The sequence below is a fragment of the Aulonocara sp. 'chitande type north' Nkhata Bay genome, linkage group LG19 (genome assembly GCF_057382095.1).
Source record: "Aulonocara sp. 'chitande type north' Nkhata Bay isolate Kocher_YH1m ecotype deep benthic linkage group LG19, A_spYH_male_GT1.1, whole genome shotgun sequence".
In the NCBI taxonomy this organism is placed as follows: Eukaryota; Metazoa; Chordata; class Actinopteri; order Cichliformes; family Cichlidae; genus Aulonocara; species Aulonocara sp. 'chitande type north' Nkhata Bay.
In genome coordinates, this window is record NC_141362.1 from 5,565,289 (window position 1) to 5,583,817 (window position 18,529).

General features: G+C 42.3%; 1 protein-coding gene across 1 annotated transcript; it reads right to left on the reverse strand.

The window, feature by feature from the left end:
- Positions 1-2,431: 2,431 nt before the first annotated feature.
- On the reverse strand, positions 2,432-3,604 carry LOC147306362 (uncharacterized). Its single transcript, XM_086275864.1, has 3 exons — positions 3,596-3,604; positions 3,445-3,487; positions 2,432-3,326 (listed from the first exon to the last, which is right to left on the reverse strand). The coding sequence occupies exons 1-3, from the start codon at positions 3,602-3,604 to the stop codon at positions 2,536-2,538; spliced, it is 843 nt and encodes a 280-aa protein (XP_086131990.1). The 3' UTR covers positions 2,432-2,535.
- Between the last annotated feature and the right edge of the window lie 14,925 nt (positions 3,605-18,529).

Consider the following 18,529-nt stretch of genomic DNA (forward strand, 5'->3'; position numbering starts at 1 on the left):
CAGTGCAATAAGACAATCCTTAGCAACAACATGAGAACATGACAAGTAAACATGAGAACCTGACAAGTAAGTTCAGTGCTATTAAGAAGTTGGATATGGTTATTGTCCGTGAGAGGGGGGCAGAGAGTTCAGGAGCCTCACAGCCTGTGGATACAGGCTGTTGGCCAGTCTGGATGTTCTGGCCTGTATAGACCTGTACCTTCTCCCTGAGGGCAGCAGGTGGAAAAGGTGGCGCGCAGGGTGATGTTGGTCCCGCAGAATACTGTGCACCCGTCTCAGACAGCGAGTGGGGAAGATATTACTAATCTCTGGCAGACTTATTCCAATAATTCTGCCAGCTTCTTTCACCACCCGCTGGAGTGCTTGCTGATCGGCCTTGGTGCAGCTGGGGAACCACACTAGAAATCCATACGTCAGAACGCTGCTGATGGCACAGTTGTAGAAGTTCAACATCAGAGATCTGGGAATGTGTGCGCTCCGCAGTCTCCTCAGGTAGTAGAGGCGCTGTTGGGCTTTCCGTGCAACTGAGGTGATATGGTTGCCCCAGGACAGGTCCTCGGTCACAGTTACCCCCAAGAATTTAAAACTGCTCACCCTCTCCACCGCCTCACTGCCGATGAAGAGAGGCAGATGGTTGTTATGACCCTTCCTCCGGAAATCTACAATGATCTCCTTGGTCTTTTTGGTGTTTAAGACAGATGATCTGCTAGAGGGTGTGGGGAGCCACAGCCCCGTTCTCCAGGGCATGAAGCAGGTATGGAGGAGATCAAGACTCTAGACAACCAGAGGCTCTCAGAGCACAAGAGACCAAGGAAGACCAACAGAGGGGCAGCCGCGCCACTCTCCCAGAAAGAGCTGAGGAGAGCCCCAGATGAGGAGTCACTCAGCAGCCGCGGAGCAGAAGCGGGGGGGGGGGTTGCAGTGACGTGCCTGTGAGCTCCACCTGCAGCCAGCTGTGCCAGAGTGACCGAGCCAGCACAGCCTGTGTGTGTGGAGGGATGTCTGAAAAAAAACTAAAAAACAAAGCAATCAGGCTGAATTAGGACCAGACTAATCCCCATCTTTTTTTCACATTGACACTGTTTATTTCTACTGTCTGTTTTTGGTCCATTTAGATTGCTAATGTAGTTTGTTAACAAAATGATGGTAAAAAACTTTTACCCTTAGTCTTGTGTGGTTTAAAACTACTTAAAAAGCGTGCCTATTTCGGGTCACTTTTGCCGGTCCCAAGCCCAGATAAAGGAGGAGGGTTGGAATTAAGATAAATGTAACTTGTGGTTCTAAATATTGTGGCATGCAGAGGTATCTTTACGAAGAAGCTCACAGAGAGAGATTGAGCTTGTTATTCAACCCCAAGCTGGTAGGGGGAGCTCTTTATTACAACACTTGCTGATGCTACACTGTGCTTCGAGGGTCATTAACAGCATAACAGAACTCACTTATGGTTGCATTCATTCTATAAAACAATAACTGTAAGTGACTTTGAACCGCAGTACAAACACAACATTCAAGATAACAGTTAAAAGTAGTGTAACCATAAACAATAAAACAAGAACATCTAAATAGCAGCATATGTCCCAAGGCATGATGGGAGAGAACTAGCTGTTCCCCCAACACGCCACAATATATTCTAAATGCATTTAGGGTGTTTTTTACTCACTTTATGTCTTTTCCACGATGTTATTTCTCTTTCCTACTGCGTAGTTTACAAGCATGACCAATTATGCAAATTAGGCGATGGCATCACTTAGCGACTTCTAGAACAGCCTATAGTGATTTTCCATAATGAGGAGTTGACATTACTGCCCCAGTGCAAGATGTACATCATGTATTTGGAGCTGCTACCTGCAGTGTTCATTCTCTGTCTTGCCTCTTGAGAGGTCAGCTCAGCTAAAGGTTTGCTTGCAGCTATGGTGGCAATGATCAAAAGTGTGAGGGCTTAATTTACAAGAGCTGTGTGCCTATGAATGGCAAGTGTAGGTGTGTTTTCTCTTTCCAGTGCTCTTTTACAAATGGAATGCAGCAGCCCTGTGAACCTCTGTGTCCTGTGATGTGCTGCTTCATTAAACAGATTCAGGATGTGCATTTATCTGATAGACTGTTCGTCTGCTTTGCTGACAGCCAGGTATAAAGCTTTACATAAACAGATACACTGCCACTGGATTTTGGAGGCCATTTCCCTAGCATAAAGTACCAAAGGTCTCTCATTGCCTCAGTGTGTGAGACCACATACCACCAGGGAATGGCAGCCTTATTTAAAGAGTTTATATGAGTGATATCATCACAAACCCAGAGGGTTCATACGAGAGGCTGATCCAAAAGCAGACTCAAGAGCTGACTTACTTTTTGATCAAGCTTTATTTACACACCAAAACAAGGATTATCTGTACACATGTGTACACATACGCACAAACACACACACATGGAGAGATTTCTGGCAAGCAGTTCTGAAACAGAGGAAAGACTGCAGTGAGCTAAGACTTTATTACAGAAGGTAGCCGTGGTTTGGGGGGTGCAGGACTGATCTGATTATGGTCATAACCAGTCTGCTTGAGGAGAGGAGGGCTGTAGAGGCTGTGCAAAGGGCCCAGGTTCGAGGTCGTTAAGTAGCGACATCATACTTTTTACAGTTTGGCTGAAGAAGGGAGGCGTTGACTGGCATTCAGTGGGCACAACAGGGGAGGCCAGCAATTTAGATGGAGAGGAGTTCTCCAGAGAAGCAGGGCTAATCAGAGTAGGAATGTTAGGAAAGGAGAATGTATCCGGCTGTGGAGCGGCAGGGAGGTGGTTAAGGAGTGACCACATGTCTTCCTGAATGTCAGCGAAACCAATAGGCTCTTTTTGGTGTTGAAAGAATGTGGCAGAAGAGGTAAATGATGTGGATAGAGAAGTATATACAGGAGAAGCAGGGTTGGTCTGATTTAGGTGATGACCAGTGAGTGGAGAGGAGGGCTGCTGAGACTGCTCAGAAGTGAGGAGGGGGTCAAGCTGTTCCACCACTGACAGCAGTGCTTCATCAGTGTCACTGACAAAAGTGGCCTGGAGCTGGACGGGTGCAGCAGAGGAGGCCAGTGATGCAGATGGGGAGAAATCCACACGAGAAGCTGGGAGGACCGGATTTACTTGACACACAGGTGCATCAACTGTTGTCTGTGTGTTCTGCAGCTGCACACACGCTGACTGCTGATCAGGAAGGTTGGTAACAGCTGGCTGTCTCTGTGGCTGCTCAAGAGGCTCCTTCGCAACTGAATAAGAAGATGGTTGTGTCTGAGCTGGCGTCACACAAAGCCTCTTGGCCTGTTGATCTTCCTGTTTAGGTTCAGATGCTGCACAAACAAACACAAACAAAAACACAGTAAGTCTTCTTTTGTTAACAGATTTCCGTCTTCTTTTCATCACATTTCACATGAAAAAACGTCGTAATTCCCAGAAATCTCCTCTCACCTGTGCTCGAGGTGCGATTTCGTGTTCTCTTCCTCTTTTTGCCCTAAAAACAAAAATATGAGAATTTTCATCAGTTGATCCAAACTCTGTGCACTGGTTGCTTCATAATTCAGTGCAGTGATGGGCACATGTATGAACTGCATGTTAGCACTTTGGACATACGTAGTTTTCTTTGGTGGACCAGTCTGGATGCTCTGTGGCGTGACGGCATCTCTCGCTTTCAGCCTGATCAAAATATTTAGCTTGTTGTTCTTTTGAGAGAGACCTCCACTGAAGACAGACAATCATGAGAACCCACTGTCAGCAACTGAATGTAAGGAGGCACCACTAAAGGAAGCTGATTACAATAATTCGCACAAACATCTGCAGATGAAAGACAGACAGATTCCTGCAGATCACTGACACAAAGCACCACAGAAACTTACTTTGGAGTGGAGGTGTTGGATGGGGGAGCAGGAGGGACAAAATCCCAGACTGGAACACCGTGCCTACACAGATGCAGAGACGGATACGAGATAACAGAGTTTATGAAGATACAGATGTTCAGCAGCTGTGTTCACTGGTGTGTTTGTGTGTTTTACGTACAGTTCTCCAGCAGGATGCAGGTACTGGATCATTTGTGGAATCCTGAGCACATTACGCTTGAAACACACAAAACACACAACAGATGATGAGAAAAGCTGGAATGCTATGATCTATCCACTCGGTGTAGGAAGTGATCAGTGGGAGGAGAAGATGTGGATAAAACTACATTCATACATAGCTGGACTTTGATCTCCTGCGTTATTCTTTGGAATTATGTTTCACTGGCAGCGACTAAGTTTACTGTTCAGCATTTTAGAGTCAAATAAAACTTTTTATTTCATGTGGACTGAAGAATGCAACAGTTTTAAGCATCTTTATCAATAAAACTTCAATGAGTCCTGTCACTACCTCTGGGTGTCTCAGCTGTCCCTGGCTATCTGTCCCTGGCTGACTGTAGAGGTGAGCTGGTGCTGAGACCATGAGTGGAACCAGCTGCTGATACACAGGAGGAGCTGGTTCTGGGAGGATGTTGCTAAAGAATCCTCCAGTCTGAGGATCTGATGCTGGCTGAGGGGGAGCAGGTGTCCCAGTGGGGAAAGGAGGGAGAGGCAAAGGGTAGGATGTTTGCCCCAGAATGCCAACTTCAGGAGTGGAAGGCGCTGCTTCCCACTGCACTGTTTCCAAAATATAATTGTTTTGGTCCCTGATGTCCATTTTAAAGACAGACAGGTTGAGGGGGTCGCTCAGAAGAATGGAAAACTGCGTCTGTCTAAGATCCTGTGGCACACACAATTATAAAAGGTTTTGCTCTCTTTAGACTGCGTTCTTACATCTCATATAATACAGAACTAAACTAAGGACAAGTATGTGGGAACAAGGTGTGAGTTAACAGTTAAAATCAGTTAGAGTGAAAGTCATATTAAAATCTGATATTTACTGATGATAAGATATTTAAAAGTGTTATATTTGTACTAATTCAAACTAAACAGAAAAATACAAAAAACTAACAAACGAATTAACAGCCTGTTAACCGTCATGACTTCACTGCATTTATATAACAGCAACTGTTCTTGAGTTTGTAACACAAACATTTTATATTCAAGAATCTGTAATTCAATAACACTAACATGCATTGAGATGAAATCACCCCAAAGTTTGATTAAAATGTAACAAGAATGTGCTGTATGAAGGCAGTTACTGCCAACAGGTTTATTTAAATACTGCAGATATATTTTAAAGTACATTTTTCTGATCATTGCAGTTTTTGTTTAAATTTTAGTTGGATACTTGTTTTTTTTACATGATGTGGATTACTTAGGTCACTGCAAAATCACACAGTAGCTCAATAATTCAAACATCACTTTGCACACTTTGTTTACATGTTGAGGGACACAGTAAAACAGGAAAAATATCGATTTTGAAAAAGTAATTGTGTGGCTTAAAGATTCAAGTGTATTATTTAGATGTTCCACTGCATTAGATGATCTTAAAACTATGCTTTAAGTACTCACCAACAATTTTCAGCGATGGTTCAGTTAAATATTTTAAAATGCTGTTCAAAAGTAGTTTTGAGGTTTGTTTCCAGCATCTCTTTATCCACAGTCATCATCATGGCTGGATCAACCTTCTCAGGGACCCTGGGGCAGACAGTTGATGTTGGGCACCGACTGAGAACACAGCACATGTCAGGATCATTATTGTCTTAGTAACCAAATTATAAGCAGCAGGGCTAGACTGGGACAAAAAAATCAGCCCGGGCATTTTGACTGGTGACCGGCCCACCAGGTATTATAGGAAAAACCATAAAGCCTTTGAATGAAAACAAATGCTGTTGTCACAGTGATGTACACTGTCTTGTTGGTATATATGTAGCAGTCTAATAAACTTAAACCTACACCATCCTCCCTATTCTGGTATTCTAAACAGTACCCAAAAGTAGACTGCTTGGTCGAGTTAACCTCCTGAACTATAGATAGTAGATAGTAGATCTTCAACACCATGTGTTGTAGATCTACAACACATGGTGAAAACCTAAAATTAAGACAGAGAAGACTAGAGGTGAGTCATGATCATTACTGATTACTGATGGCAGATTTAGATATATTTTCATAAACCATTCATTTGCCACGTCAATAAACAGCATGGCAGGGCAAAATACTTTTTCTAACATGGCATTCATAACATGGCATTCTAACATGGCAACCTTTAAAAAGTGAAAGGAGACAGAAAGACAGGTGAGAAAGAATAAAACTTAATTGACTTTTTGATGGCATTTTACACACAGTACTGGTACAGAATCTAGAAAATGTGGGAAAATACTGGCATCATATACAGTACTTAGCTACTTCTGAAGAAATTATGATGGGGCCCAAAAAAATTACTATGTACAATAATGGATTTCTATACATTTTACATCAGATGAAAACGTTTGTTGTAAGATTCAGATAATTATTTGTTATGCCCGGTATGCCCGATGGCTAGTCCAGCTATGCTAAGCAGAGACACAAAACCATGCTCAGAAAGGTTCATGCTTGTTTTCTGTTTTGAGAAAACAAGCATGAACCTTTCTGGTGACTGGCCCATGGTGACTCTGGACGAGCTGCAGAGCTCTACAGCTCAGGTGGGGGAATCTGTCTATTAGTCGTGCACTGCACAAAGTTGGTCTTTATGGAAGAGTGGCAAGAAGAAAGCCATTGTTAACAGAAAACCATAAGAAGTCCCGTTTGCAGTTTGCCACAAGCCATGTGGGGGACACAGCAAACATGTGGAAGAAGGTGCTCTGGTCAGATGAGACCAAAATGGAACTTTTTGGCCAAAATGCAAAATGCTATGTGTGGCGGAAAACTAACACTGCACATCACTCTGAACATCCCCACTGTCAGATATGGTGGTGGCAGCATCATGCTCTGGGGGGCTTCTCTTCAGCAGGGACAGGGAAGCTGGATGGAGCCAAATACAGGGCAATCTTGGAAGAAAACCTCTTGGAGTCTGCAAAAGACTTGAGACTGGGGCGGAGGTTCACCTTCCAGCAGGACAACGACCCTGAACATAAAGCCAGGGCAACAATGGGACGGTTTAAAACAAAACATATCCATGTGTTAGAACGGCCCAGTCAAAGTCCAGATCTAAATCCAATCGAGAATCTGTGGCAAGATCTGAAAACTGCTGTTAACAAACGCTGTCCATCTAATCTGACTGAGCTGGAGCTGCTTTGCAAAGAAGAATGGGCAAGAGTTTCAGTCTCTAGATGTGCAAAGCTGGTAGAGACAAACCTAAAAGACTGGCAGCTGGAATTGCAGCAAAAGGTGGTTCTACAAAGTATTGACTCAGGGGGCTGAATAATTACGCACACCCCACTTTGCAGTTATTTATTTGTAAAAAATGTTTGGAATCATGTATGATTTTCGTTCCACTTCTCACATGTACACCACTTTGTGTTGGTCTTTCACGTGGAATTCCAATAAAACTGATTCATGTTTGTGGCTGTAATGTGACAAAATGTGGAAAAGTTCAAGGGGACCAAATACTTTTGCAAGCCACTGTACTTCTCAAATAATCTCTAAGGATCTGAATTTTTAATAAAGACTCTTATTATTATTAGGATAAAAGCTTGATATAAACATAACAGTTTATAATATGTCAGCAGTATCCCTACAAGGCATATAACACCACTGCACACCAGCACTGCGCTTATATGATACTTTAATCAAGATATTGTTATAATTTCATCACATTAGCTCAACGGGGTCACAAAAATTTCCCACATACTAGAAATGATCTGCTCAGCATTACAAAAATTACATTTTCAACAAAGATTGGAGTAAAAATGCAGTTACGGGAAAAACATGTCTGTCTACAAATATTAACTAAACATTTTTATGTGCTACAAAATGGACATAATGGGGTGATTAAAACAATAGCTGTCACTTCCTTTATTTCCTATATTATCTCCAGTCATAGCAGAGGGCAGTGACACTATTGGTTTAACCCCAAAAAGGTGATTGTGTTCATCTGGACGTACCTTTTGTGGATGGACGTTTTTCCGTCCGTCCATCCATGGTGAAGGCTACACACCGCTTTCTGACATTTTTTTCATCCTCAGGCGCAAGATGCAACTCAGCTGCTTTCAGCTCAAAAACGTAACCAAGGTATGGTTTGGATTTGATGTATCCCTCTATTGGCTCTTTGAGTACATCAACATTTGCCAGTGGATTCAGCACCCTGCTGCTCACAGACTAGATCAGGCTAAGTGTTGGGTCTGCGCTTCCACAGGTCCCGCTGGTTTAGAAACTTATTCCCATCAACGATAAGGAAGCAAGACAATCAGTGATCAATCGATTTTACTTGCGCAAGGGAAACCCTGGGGTGTCTCAGAAAAGCACTCTGAATCCAACCACAGACGACTTGTTGTGCTTTAGAGTTTCCTCCACATTGAAAACTGACATGTACTGCAATGCTCCAATGTTGTCCGGCAGTCTCACTCTCAACTCATTGACTGGCAGATATGCCAGAGATTCTGGCAGATGTGTAAAAATAACTCAGTTGTTTGGTGGTGGCTATTGCAGAGCTGCCACAAGAGGCCAGGTGGATGAGGGAAAGGTGAGGCAGGAGGAGCAGAGGCGGCCGCCGGTCCGAGTGTCAGGTGAACTGAACTTCAGGTAAGAAGTTATGACCTTCTTACCTGAAGGTCAGATATAAACCAAGTTTAGGTGGAGTTTATTTTCGTTGTGCTGACTTTTTACCGTCAGTTACTGCGTACTAGCTAGCATGACGGAGTTTCTACAGCTGGGTGGGTGCTATGTTATTGATAGTGAACTTTATTTTATTCATAAGGTTAGTTAGTAGAGTTGCCAACCGTCCCCTAAAAAAGGGAATTGTCCCGTATTCAGAGAAAATATTACGCGTTTGGTATGGAGGTGAAAAGGAACAGTTTGTCCCGTACTTCAGCTAGGATGGAAAAAGACACAACGCTGGAGTTTTTCTCTGTCTTTACGCTGTCAGCTGCCTCTTCTTCTCTCATTCAATCATGAAACTGATCAATGATCGGCTGATCGGCTTTTCTCTCTTGTTTATTTATCGCCCACTTTGCGCCAGGAAGAGGAAACCAGCGGATGTCGCGCTAAACAACAGCAGCACGTTTAAGCTTGATCAGCTGTTGTTAGAATTTATTTAATATTAATTTCTAGTATCAGCTGATGTTTGCTGGAGCTACAGCTGCAAAAGCTGCTGGTGATTATGTCGGTTTGGTTATCTGGGGAGAGGGAAACATGAAGATGAAACCAGGAGATGTCCTCACTGAATCATCAGAGCTGGACAGGTGATGGAGAAACAGGTTTACCTTTTAGGTGACATGAATGAGTTGAAGGGAAGTTATGAACTGTTTCTGAGAGACAAATAACACCAGGATCTTTTCTGTGTAGCTGACAGCTGGTAACTGTGCAGGGGCGGGTCTAGCAAAGCTTTGCCAGGCGGGCCAGGTGGGGCATTAACAGGGAGAGGGGGGCATCTCATTTAAAATATCTAGTTTTTATTAAATAATTATCTGAATCTTACAACCAAAGTTTTTATCTGATGTACAACGTATAGAAATCATACATATACCAACAAGACAGTGAACATCACTGTCACAACAGCGTTTGTTTTCATTCAAAGGCTTTATGATTTTTCCTATAATACCTGGTGGGCCGGTCTCTAATCAAAATGCCAAGGCCGATTTTTTGTCCCAGTCCAGCCCTGCTTCTACAGATGATCTGTAAACTGGTTGACAACTACTCTTTCAAGGATTTTTGAAATGAAAGGAAGGTTGGAGATTGGCCTATAATTAGCTAAGACAGCTGGGTCTAGAGATGCTTTTTAAGTAAGGGTTTAACTACAGCCAGCTTGAAGGCCTGTGGTACATAGCTGTTTATTAGAGATAGGATGATAATATTTAAGATTGAAGCATTAATTAATGGCAGGAATTCTTTGAGCAGTTTTGTAGGAATGGGGTCACTGATCCACTGACCTCAGAGATTCAGACATGTATGACTGATAGGCATTTAAAAATTTTGGACTCTGAAAGTCATCAACAAAATCCTAAACTGGACCATTAGTAGGCGATCCAGGGATGATTTACTCGGGTGGAATAAAAGGTAATTACAATGATACAGGTGAGATGAAATAAAGACATCATTATAATCATTTAAACTTCAATTTGAGATTTAAGACAGGGAACAGATAATAAAAAACAGAAAATGAAAGCATGTTTGTACAAACAAGGCAGCATATTTTATCTTTACTTCTTTACACTAAAAAGTGTATGTGGTTTTAATTTTTTATAAGTAATGAGCAATTTACTTCCCTGGCCCACTTGATAACAAATTGCAGATTTTTTTTAATCTGTGAAGAAATAACAGCAAAAGGTTCTTTTCTTGACTTTTATACATTTTATTTTGTGATTTATTCACATATTTTGCTGCTTAACTTCTTATAAACGAGAGACTAACTCTTTTACTCAGTGTGATTGTTTTTAATGTCGCTCTAAGTTTGATCTGTTATTGTACATTTTTCACGTTTGTACGGGATATTGTATTTGTTTTAAATGTTATGTGGCACATGTATTTTTGACTTTTATTTGCCATAATGACAGGTCTCTCTTCAAAATGAGATTTTTAATCTCAGTGAGAGTTTTACCTGGATAAATAAAGGACTAATACAATAAATAATATAGGAGATAGTTTTTTAGTCTCTATTTGTGACTCTGTCACTGTTTTCTAAACCCATCTCCTCTCTGATTAGATTAGGGACAGTGACAAACAACATTTAGCAGCTTTGAGGTCTGAAATATTTTTTTAGTTTGCAACCAATGGTGACATCAGTCAAAGACATAATTTATTATAAGACATAGAAAAATTACTTTTTCAGCGGCAGTTCCACTGTTGACCCTCTGGATGTCTCTGCAGCTCCACTCTACTTACAAACACACCACCCATGTCTCTGTCCTAAAAATGTGTTTTTTGCTTCACAGTGTCCGATAAACATAATCTAACATAGTGTTTTCATCCAGATATTATTAACTGTTTCTAGACATGTTAATGTCTTTTTCCATTCCCTTATTCCTTTTCTGTCTAATTGCCATTGCTAAATATCAAAGAAACATCGATAGTGTATGAACTGTATACGCTTTATATTATTTTTTATCTTTCTTCTGCAGCCTGACAAAACACAGCGAATCACAGCTGTGTAGACCAGCTAACCCAATGATCTGCACCATTAGCAATCTTCTCAATGCACTTTATGCTTCAAAGTAAAAATAATTACAAAAATATTACAGAGATATCCCCAAACAATGACGCTACCCACCAAGAAGAAGCAAATGGCGATAGTGGGAAGAAAGAGCTCCCTTCTCAACCTCCAGCAGGACAGGCTAAAATGAGGGGCAGCATTTGCCACAACTAGCTTGGTGGGGAGGGCTTAAGAGAAAGAGAAGAGAGAAAATGATAGGAAAGAGAGAAAATAATTCATCTCAATAATTCAATAATTCAATAATTCATCTCAATAATCGAATAAAATCAACCCTTGATGCATTTTGCAATTGCATTTTATGTGAAAGGAATATCCTATTAATACTAAAAGAAGATAAACTACAGTTAAAAATGCTTCCTGTCGCTAATCTCATCCAACACTTTTATATACTGCCAAACCACACTGTCATTTTCCTTTGAAATGAGGAAAAAAGTGTGATGACTCAAGAAGTTGGTTTTGCTTTCATTAAAAAAATGGCAGGGGCGTTTATCAAAACTCATTTCTTACATCTTTGGGTCTAATGACTGACAGGATCAACATCATCATCAGCCCTGACGTTCGTTAGTGCCGTGATGGTCAATTACTGCTGATGGCTTCACACCTTTAATGAAATGAGTCATTAAACATGGGCGAGTCTGAGGTCAGCAGAGGTCAGCAGAGAGGTCAAAGTTCAGTACTTCCTGCTTGTCAAACTGAAGTTGTAGGTTTGGGACACGTGGCATTGCTCTGTGCGGTTTTGGGGAGGTAAAACATCTGATCAACAGTCTGATAGAGGTGTAATGTTGCAGTTTGAGTCAACTCTGCATTAGTTCCTATATTCTGAACAACATTACTTCACACAGCTATAGAAAAAACAAGAAACAGTGGACCAAAACACTAAACACTATGAGGCAAATAGATACTAACTTTATATAGTCTAGGGGTTGGAAAGCAGCTCTGATAGCTCATGTAACATGCTTAAACTTGTTGAACAGTGCGAATTCTTTTGCATCCCATGATATGTGTTTATACACCACTTTGCATTTAATCAATAGTTATTATTAGTCTGTGGCTCTCTTCCACAGTGTGACTTTGGTCTTCTGACCCCCAACCAGTAGTGGCAGATGGCTGCAGCTCTACCAGAGGTTACTTCCTGTTAAAAGAGTTTCTCCTTCCCAAGTGCTTGCCCAAAAGGCATCATTTGATTGTTGAGGTTTTCTCTGTATTGTTGTAAGGTCCCACCTTACAATATAATTGTTGTGATTTGGTGCTGTATAAATAAAACTGCTTTGAATTGAAAATTTAGTCCTTATTCTTGACATGTAACCCTTCCAAAAGTACCAGACAGACAAGCAGTGGCACTGGATTCGACGCTAACACCAGGTGAACTCCAGGAAGATAAGCAGTGTTGGGGAGTAACAGAATACATGTACCTGCATTACGTATTTAAAATACAAATATGAGTAACTGTATTCCGTTGCAGTTTCTGTGTAAAAAGGTGGTATTCAGAATACCGTTACTTTGTTGAAATCAAGGGATTACACGTGAGTCTTTTCCTGTTTCATATGTTAGGCTATGCCCTCTCTATTTTTGGTAATTCCACGCCGGTGGAAACCCAAACAAAACACGTGTTCAGACGCTCTAATGCCTGTCTCAATCTCGCAGCCCATGTCACCTCGATTTGAAATGTTTTTAAAAATTAATGTTCAAAAAATTATTTAATATGAAGGCAATAGGCAGAGTGTTACAGGCATAGCCAGGGCTGGACTGGGACAAAAAATGGGCCTGGGCATTATGACTAGAGACCGGCCCACCTGGTATTATAGGAAAAGCCATAAAGCCTTTGAATGAAAACAAACGCTGTTGTGACAGTGACAGTGTACACTGTTTTGTTGGTATATGTATGATTTCTATACGTTGTACATCAGATAAAAACTTTGGTGTACGATGTCATAAGTCACTGGACACTGTGAACATCCACGGTCACCACTTCATGCATAATGGACCTTCCATGTGTATGGACATGTGCAGGTATATATGAATGTATAGTATACATACACCGTAAAAAAAAAAAATCCTAAAAAAACAGTAATATTCCGGCAGCTGGGCACCAAAATAATACCAGAAAATAACAGAAAATAACTTTCCCATGAAAATACGGTTATTTTCAGTAATGACAATACAGTTTGTTGTCCTAATTTTACATGGGATTTTGCCTTTTTCAAGTGCTTTTAAACATTAAATTAGGAACAATTTAATGTGATGTTGGCCTATAGGAAAACCTGGACATTTTCATCCATCTTGAAAATCCCCCTGGACGCCCCGGACAGAACGTGAAAAGTGGACATGTCCAGAGAAAGGAGGACGGTTGGTCACCCTAGCATAGCCCTAAAGAATGTAGCCTCATGGGCAGTGTAGCCCAGTTGTAAGTAAGCTATTAAGACTCGACTGTACACTTTTCTTGTGTTTTCCACCGAAACAATAAGTTCCCTTGGAGCAGCCTTTCAACGCCTCTCTTTGTCTCTCGCTAGCAAAAGTTGACCCACACAACAAAGTAAAGCTAGTTTTCGGCTACGAACCCAACACGGAACCCGACGTATTAGCCAGAGGTCCCTTTACTACGGTTCGGAGCTGCGAACCTGCTTTCTATACGAGATCGCTGCAAAAAGTGCAGCCTTACCTAATGTCCACCCTACTGTTACTAATTTTATATTAAGATTTAAAAATCTAGTTGGTATTGGTATGGCGAGTAACCTTCAGTAATAGTAAAAAAAAAAATCACACAGCAATTGTACATTCATGTAGTTGTACAAAGCATGATAATATATTAAGTAATCCAAAGTATTCAGAATACGTTACTCTCATTGAGTAACGTAACAGAATACGTTACAAAATACATTTTGGGGCATGTATTCTGTAATCTGTAGTGGAATACATTTTAATAGTAACCTTCTCAACACTGCTGATAAGTGTGCCCAATATTAAGGCTCCAGGTCCAGATGAAGTTCCAGCAGAATTCTGAACAATTGTGGCACCAGTATTCCACAGAACATCGCAGGAAATCAAGGAAACTGGCAGACTACCACCAAATATGAATTCTGTCAACATTAGTCTCCTGCTAAAACCAGGCAAAGACCCTGTATTTCCCTCAAGCTATCATCCAATATCCCTTAGTAAAATAATCTGCAAAGCTCTCTCAAAGAGATTAAAGAAGATAACTCCCCTCACTGTTAAAAAAAAAAAGTAATAAAAAAGTATTTTACTGTGTATTTTACAGTTTTGTACAGTTTTTCTAGAATATCATTAAATTTACATAAATAGACTGTGATTTTACATTTCAAATGTAAAATAACATAAAATCACTGTAAATGTAATAAAACATAATTTCCTTGTTTTTTAAATATATTTGTCTGTACATATGCATATTTAGATTGTTTAAATACATTCACAAATGCATCAAAATTTCATAAATATTTGTCCGTTATTTGGAAGATTGAACTGTTAAATTCAAATCAAATCAAATCACTTTTATTGTCACATCACATGTGCAGGTACAGTGGTACAGTACATGCGAGTGAAATTCTTGTGTGCGAGCTTCACAAGCAACAGAGGTGTGCAAAAATACAATAACATAAAACAAGCAAAATATAAGGATGGCTAAATCTGAGAGTAATAAATATATGTACAATATAAGAGTGTGTGCATTACTGGATGTGTATACTAAATATGTTTTTCTACGTGTGTGTGTGTGTGTGTGTGTGTGTATACATATTTTACAAATTAAATAGAGTAAACAATAAATATAATATATAAAATATACAGAGGTTGGCAGTTGGACATGTGCAAAACAAGTGGCATTTATATACAGTATGGAGTGCATAATGTTGAAGTTCCAGTAGTAAGGGTGAGGTGTCTATGAAGTGTTCAGCAGTCTGATGGCCTGGTGGAAAAAGCTGTCTCTCAGTCTGCTGGTTCAGGACCGGATGCTGCAGAACCTCCTTCCTGATGGAAGTAGTCTGAACAGTTTATGGCTGGGGTGACTGGAGTCCTTGATGATCCTTCCCGATTTCCTCAGGCACCGCTTCCTGTAGATGTCCTGGAGGGAGGGAAGTTCACCTCCAATTATCCGTTCAGAGCACCGCACTACTCTCTGGAGAGCTTTGCGGTTGTAAGCGGTGCTGTTGCCATACCAGGTGGTGATGCATCCAGTGAGGATGCTCTCACTGGCACAGCGATAGAAGGTCCTGAGGATGCGGGGGCTCATGCCAAATCTTTTCAGTCCCCTGTGAAAGAAGAGGTGCTGCTGCGCCTTCTTCACTGTTTTGTTTATGTGTACTGACCACGTAAGATCCTCAGCCAGATGTACACCAAGGAAGTGGAAGCTGCTCACTCTCTCCACAGCAGCGCCGTTGATGGTGATGGGGGTGTGTACTTCTCTGCACCTCCGGAAGTCCACTATCAACTCCTTTGTCTTTGCGACGTTGAGGGTGATATGGTTGTCTTGACACCAGTGGGTCAGGGCGCTGACCTCCTTCCTGTAAGCTGTCTCATCACTGTTGGTGATAAGACCCACCACTGTAGTGTCGTCCGCAAACTTCACAATGATGTTGGAGTTGTTAGTGGCCGTGCAGTTGTAGGTGTAGAGTGAGTACAGGAGAGGGCTCAGTACACACCCCTGTGGAGCGCCAGTGTTCAGTGTGATGGGGGATGAGGTGATGCTGCCCAGTCTGACCACTTGGCGTCTGTCAGACAGGAAGCTGAGGTCCCTGTACTCACGTTTGGCTGCTTTGATCACCTTCCGGAGTTGGTAATGTGCATGTTTGTAGTCCGATGTGTTCGCGGAGGCAAAGGCGGTGCTCCGTGCCGCCAGTGCCGTGCGAACATCTCTGTTAATCCAGGGTTTTTGATTTGGGAAGGATTTAACTGTTCTGGATGGGACGACATCTTCCACGCATTTCCTGATGAATCCGCAGACTGAGTCTGTGTACTCATCAATGCCATTAGCAGCCACGTGAAACATTTCCCAGTCCACAAGATCAAAACAGTCCGATTGGTCCGACCAACTGTGCACCGCCCTTAGGGTTGGAGCTTCCTGTTTCAGCTTCTGTACGCATCCCGGAAAGAGGTGTAGCAGTGGTCCACGAGTGTTGAAATGGATGTGTTGGTGTAGTTTTGGTGAAACTTTCTTCAGGTTTCCCTTATTAAAGTCCCCGGTCCTGATAAACGCCGCCTCTGGGTGTGCGGTTTCCTCACTGCTGATCGCGCTGTACAGATCCCTGAGTGCTCGGTCAGTGTCGGCTTGTGGGGGAATGTAAACAGCCGTAATAATCACTGCTGTAAATTCCCTCGGTAGCCAGAATGGCCGGCACTTAATCATCAGGTACTCCAGGTCCGGTGAGCAGAAGGATTTGACCGGGTGCACGTTCGCATAATCACACCAGCTGTTGTTGATCATGAAACACACACCACCGCCTCTGCTTTTCCCAGTAAGATCCTGTGACCTGTCCGCGCGGTGCACAGAGAACCCCGGTAGTTGTATTGCGGAGTCCGGTACCTTATCCGATGGCCAGATTTCTGTGAGGCAGATCACGCAGCAGTCCCGCATCTCTTGCTGGAATGAGATCCGCGCCCGAAGTTCGCACAGCTTGTTCTCCAGAGACTGCACATTAGCCAGTAATAAACTGGGTAACGGTGGTCTGTTAGTGCGCCGTCTCAGTCGAACCAGAACGCCAGATCTTCTCCCTCTGCGTCGGCGTTTGCGGCCTCCAGGGTCAGCGAACAAAGGCGTCTCAGGTGAGATGAATGGGGGGTCTGCAAACGGAGGGTCCGTGTTGCAAAACTTGAACTCTGGAAAGTGATGAGAAAGTCCGTCTTTTATGTCCAGTAAGGTTTGTCGGTCGTACACAAGAAGACATGTGCTACTCGTGAAAAAATAAAGGAAAAGTAAAATTAAACACAAAAAACAGCTGTTGCTTGGGGGAGCTCGCGATGAGGCTGCCATACTCGGCGCCATCTTAGCCAGTTTCAAATGTAATACTATGGAAAAATATATAAAGTGATTCTTATAAACTTTTTTTTACATCAAATAATGTTATTTAGGGCGATCGTGGCTCAAGAGTTGGCAGTTTGTCTTGTAATCGGAAGGTTGCTGGTTCAAGCCCCGGCTCGGACAGTCTCAGTTGTTGTGTCCTTGGGCAAGACACTTCACCTACCGCCTACTGGTGATGTGTCTGTGTGTGCCTGTTTGTCTATGTTTATGTGTCAGGTTGAATCTTAGACTCCACCTCTCTGGGAGCATCTCAGGTTCGGGGGAGATAGATGTGGGGGCCTATCTCCCCCCAACCCACTCCCTGCCAGTTGCCCGATGCTGATGTCCGGTGTCCGGGGCTGGGTACTTGGGTGTGCACCAGCAGAGCCTGCGGGCATGTTGCCGTAGCCCCCTGTGGCTTCTGCACCGTGGCTGCTGGGGGACCCCCAGCATCTGGGATCTTGGGGAGTCTGGGACTCACCTAAGCTTTTTTCTAGGAGGGTGGCATGGCTCCCGTGGTCCTCCCTGGGCTCTTGTGCTCTGTGGGGCCTCTATATCTCTTGGCCCTGGATCTCCTCCATGCCTACTTCATGTTCTGGGGGGCAGGGCTCCCCATACTTACTATTAGATATATGGAGAAACCTTGTGAATAGTGCGCTCATGCACACGGGTATTCACAGATGCACACTATCTTCCTTTGCTGCTGCCTCGAAACATATTGTGCGTCGTCATTCTTTTGTGCTGCTCAGTAAAATTCAATATTTATTATTTACTGTTACTTATGCTTATCTAGGTTGTTGCTGTGGTTTCCCTACTGTGTTGTTCTCTTTTTGCTTGTTTTCTTCTTTTTTGCCAGCAGGTGATCTGGTGGATTTTTAGTGTCTTTTCTCACCCCTTCCCCTCTGTTTTTCTTTCCCTCTCCTTTTCTTGAACTTCTCTTGTCTACATCTTTCTTTCCCCTTCCCCCGGTCATGTCTGTTCTGAATGTAATAACTTAAAAGTTAAAAAACAAACAAAACATTACATTTTTAGAAATATTTGTTGGTGTTTTCTTGGGTGTTTTTTTTTTGTACTACTTGAACACTAAAGGTGCCCTCCAATGAGATGACAGTGCGAGCAGTGGCCCACAGCTCATTTAAGTTTGAGACTCCTGCTATGTAGCACTCAAAACACTTTATAGAACATGTTTCATTCACCCATTCACACAAGCACTTTTCTCTGTGTCCAAGTTTCTAGCTAACATTAGCACTCCTATGAATACATCAAGAG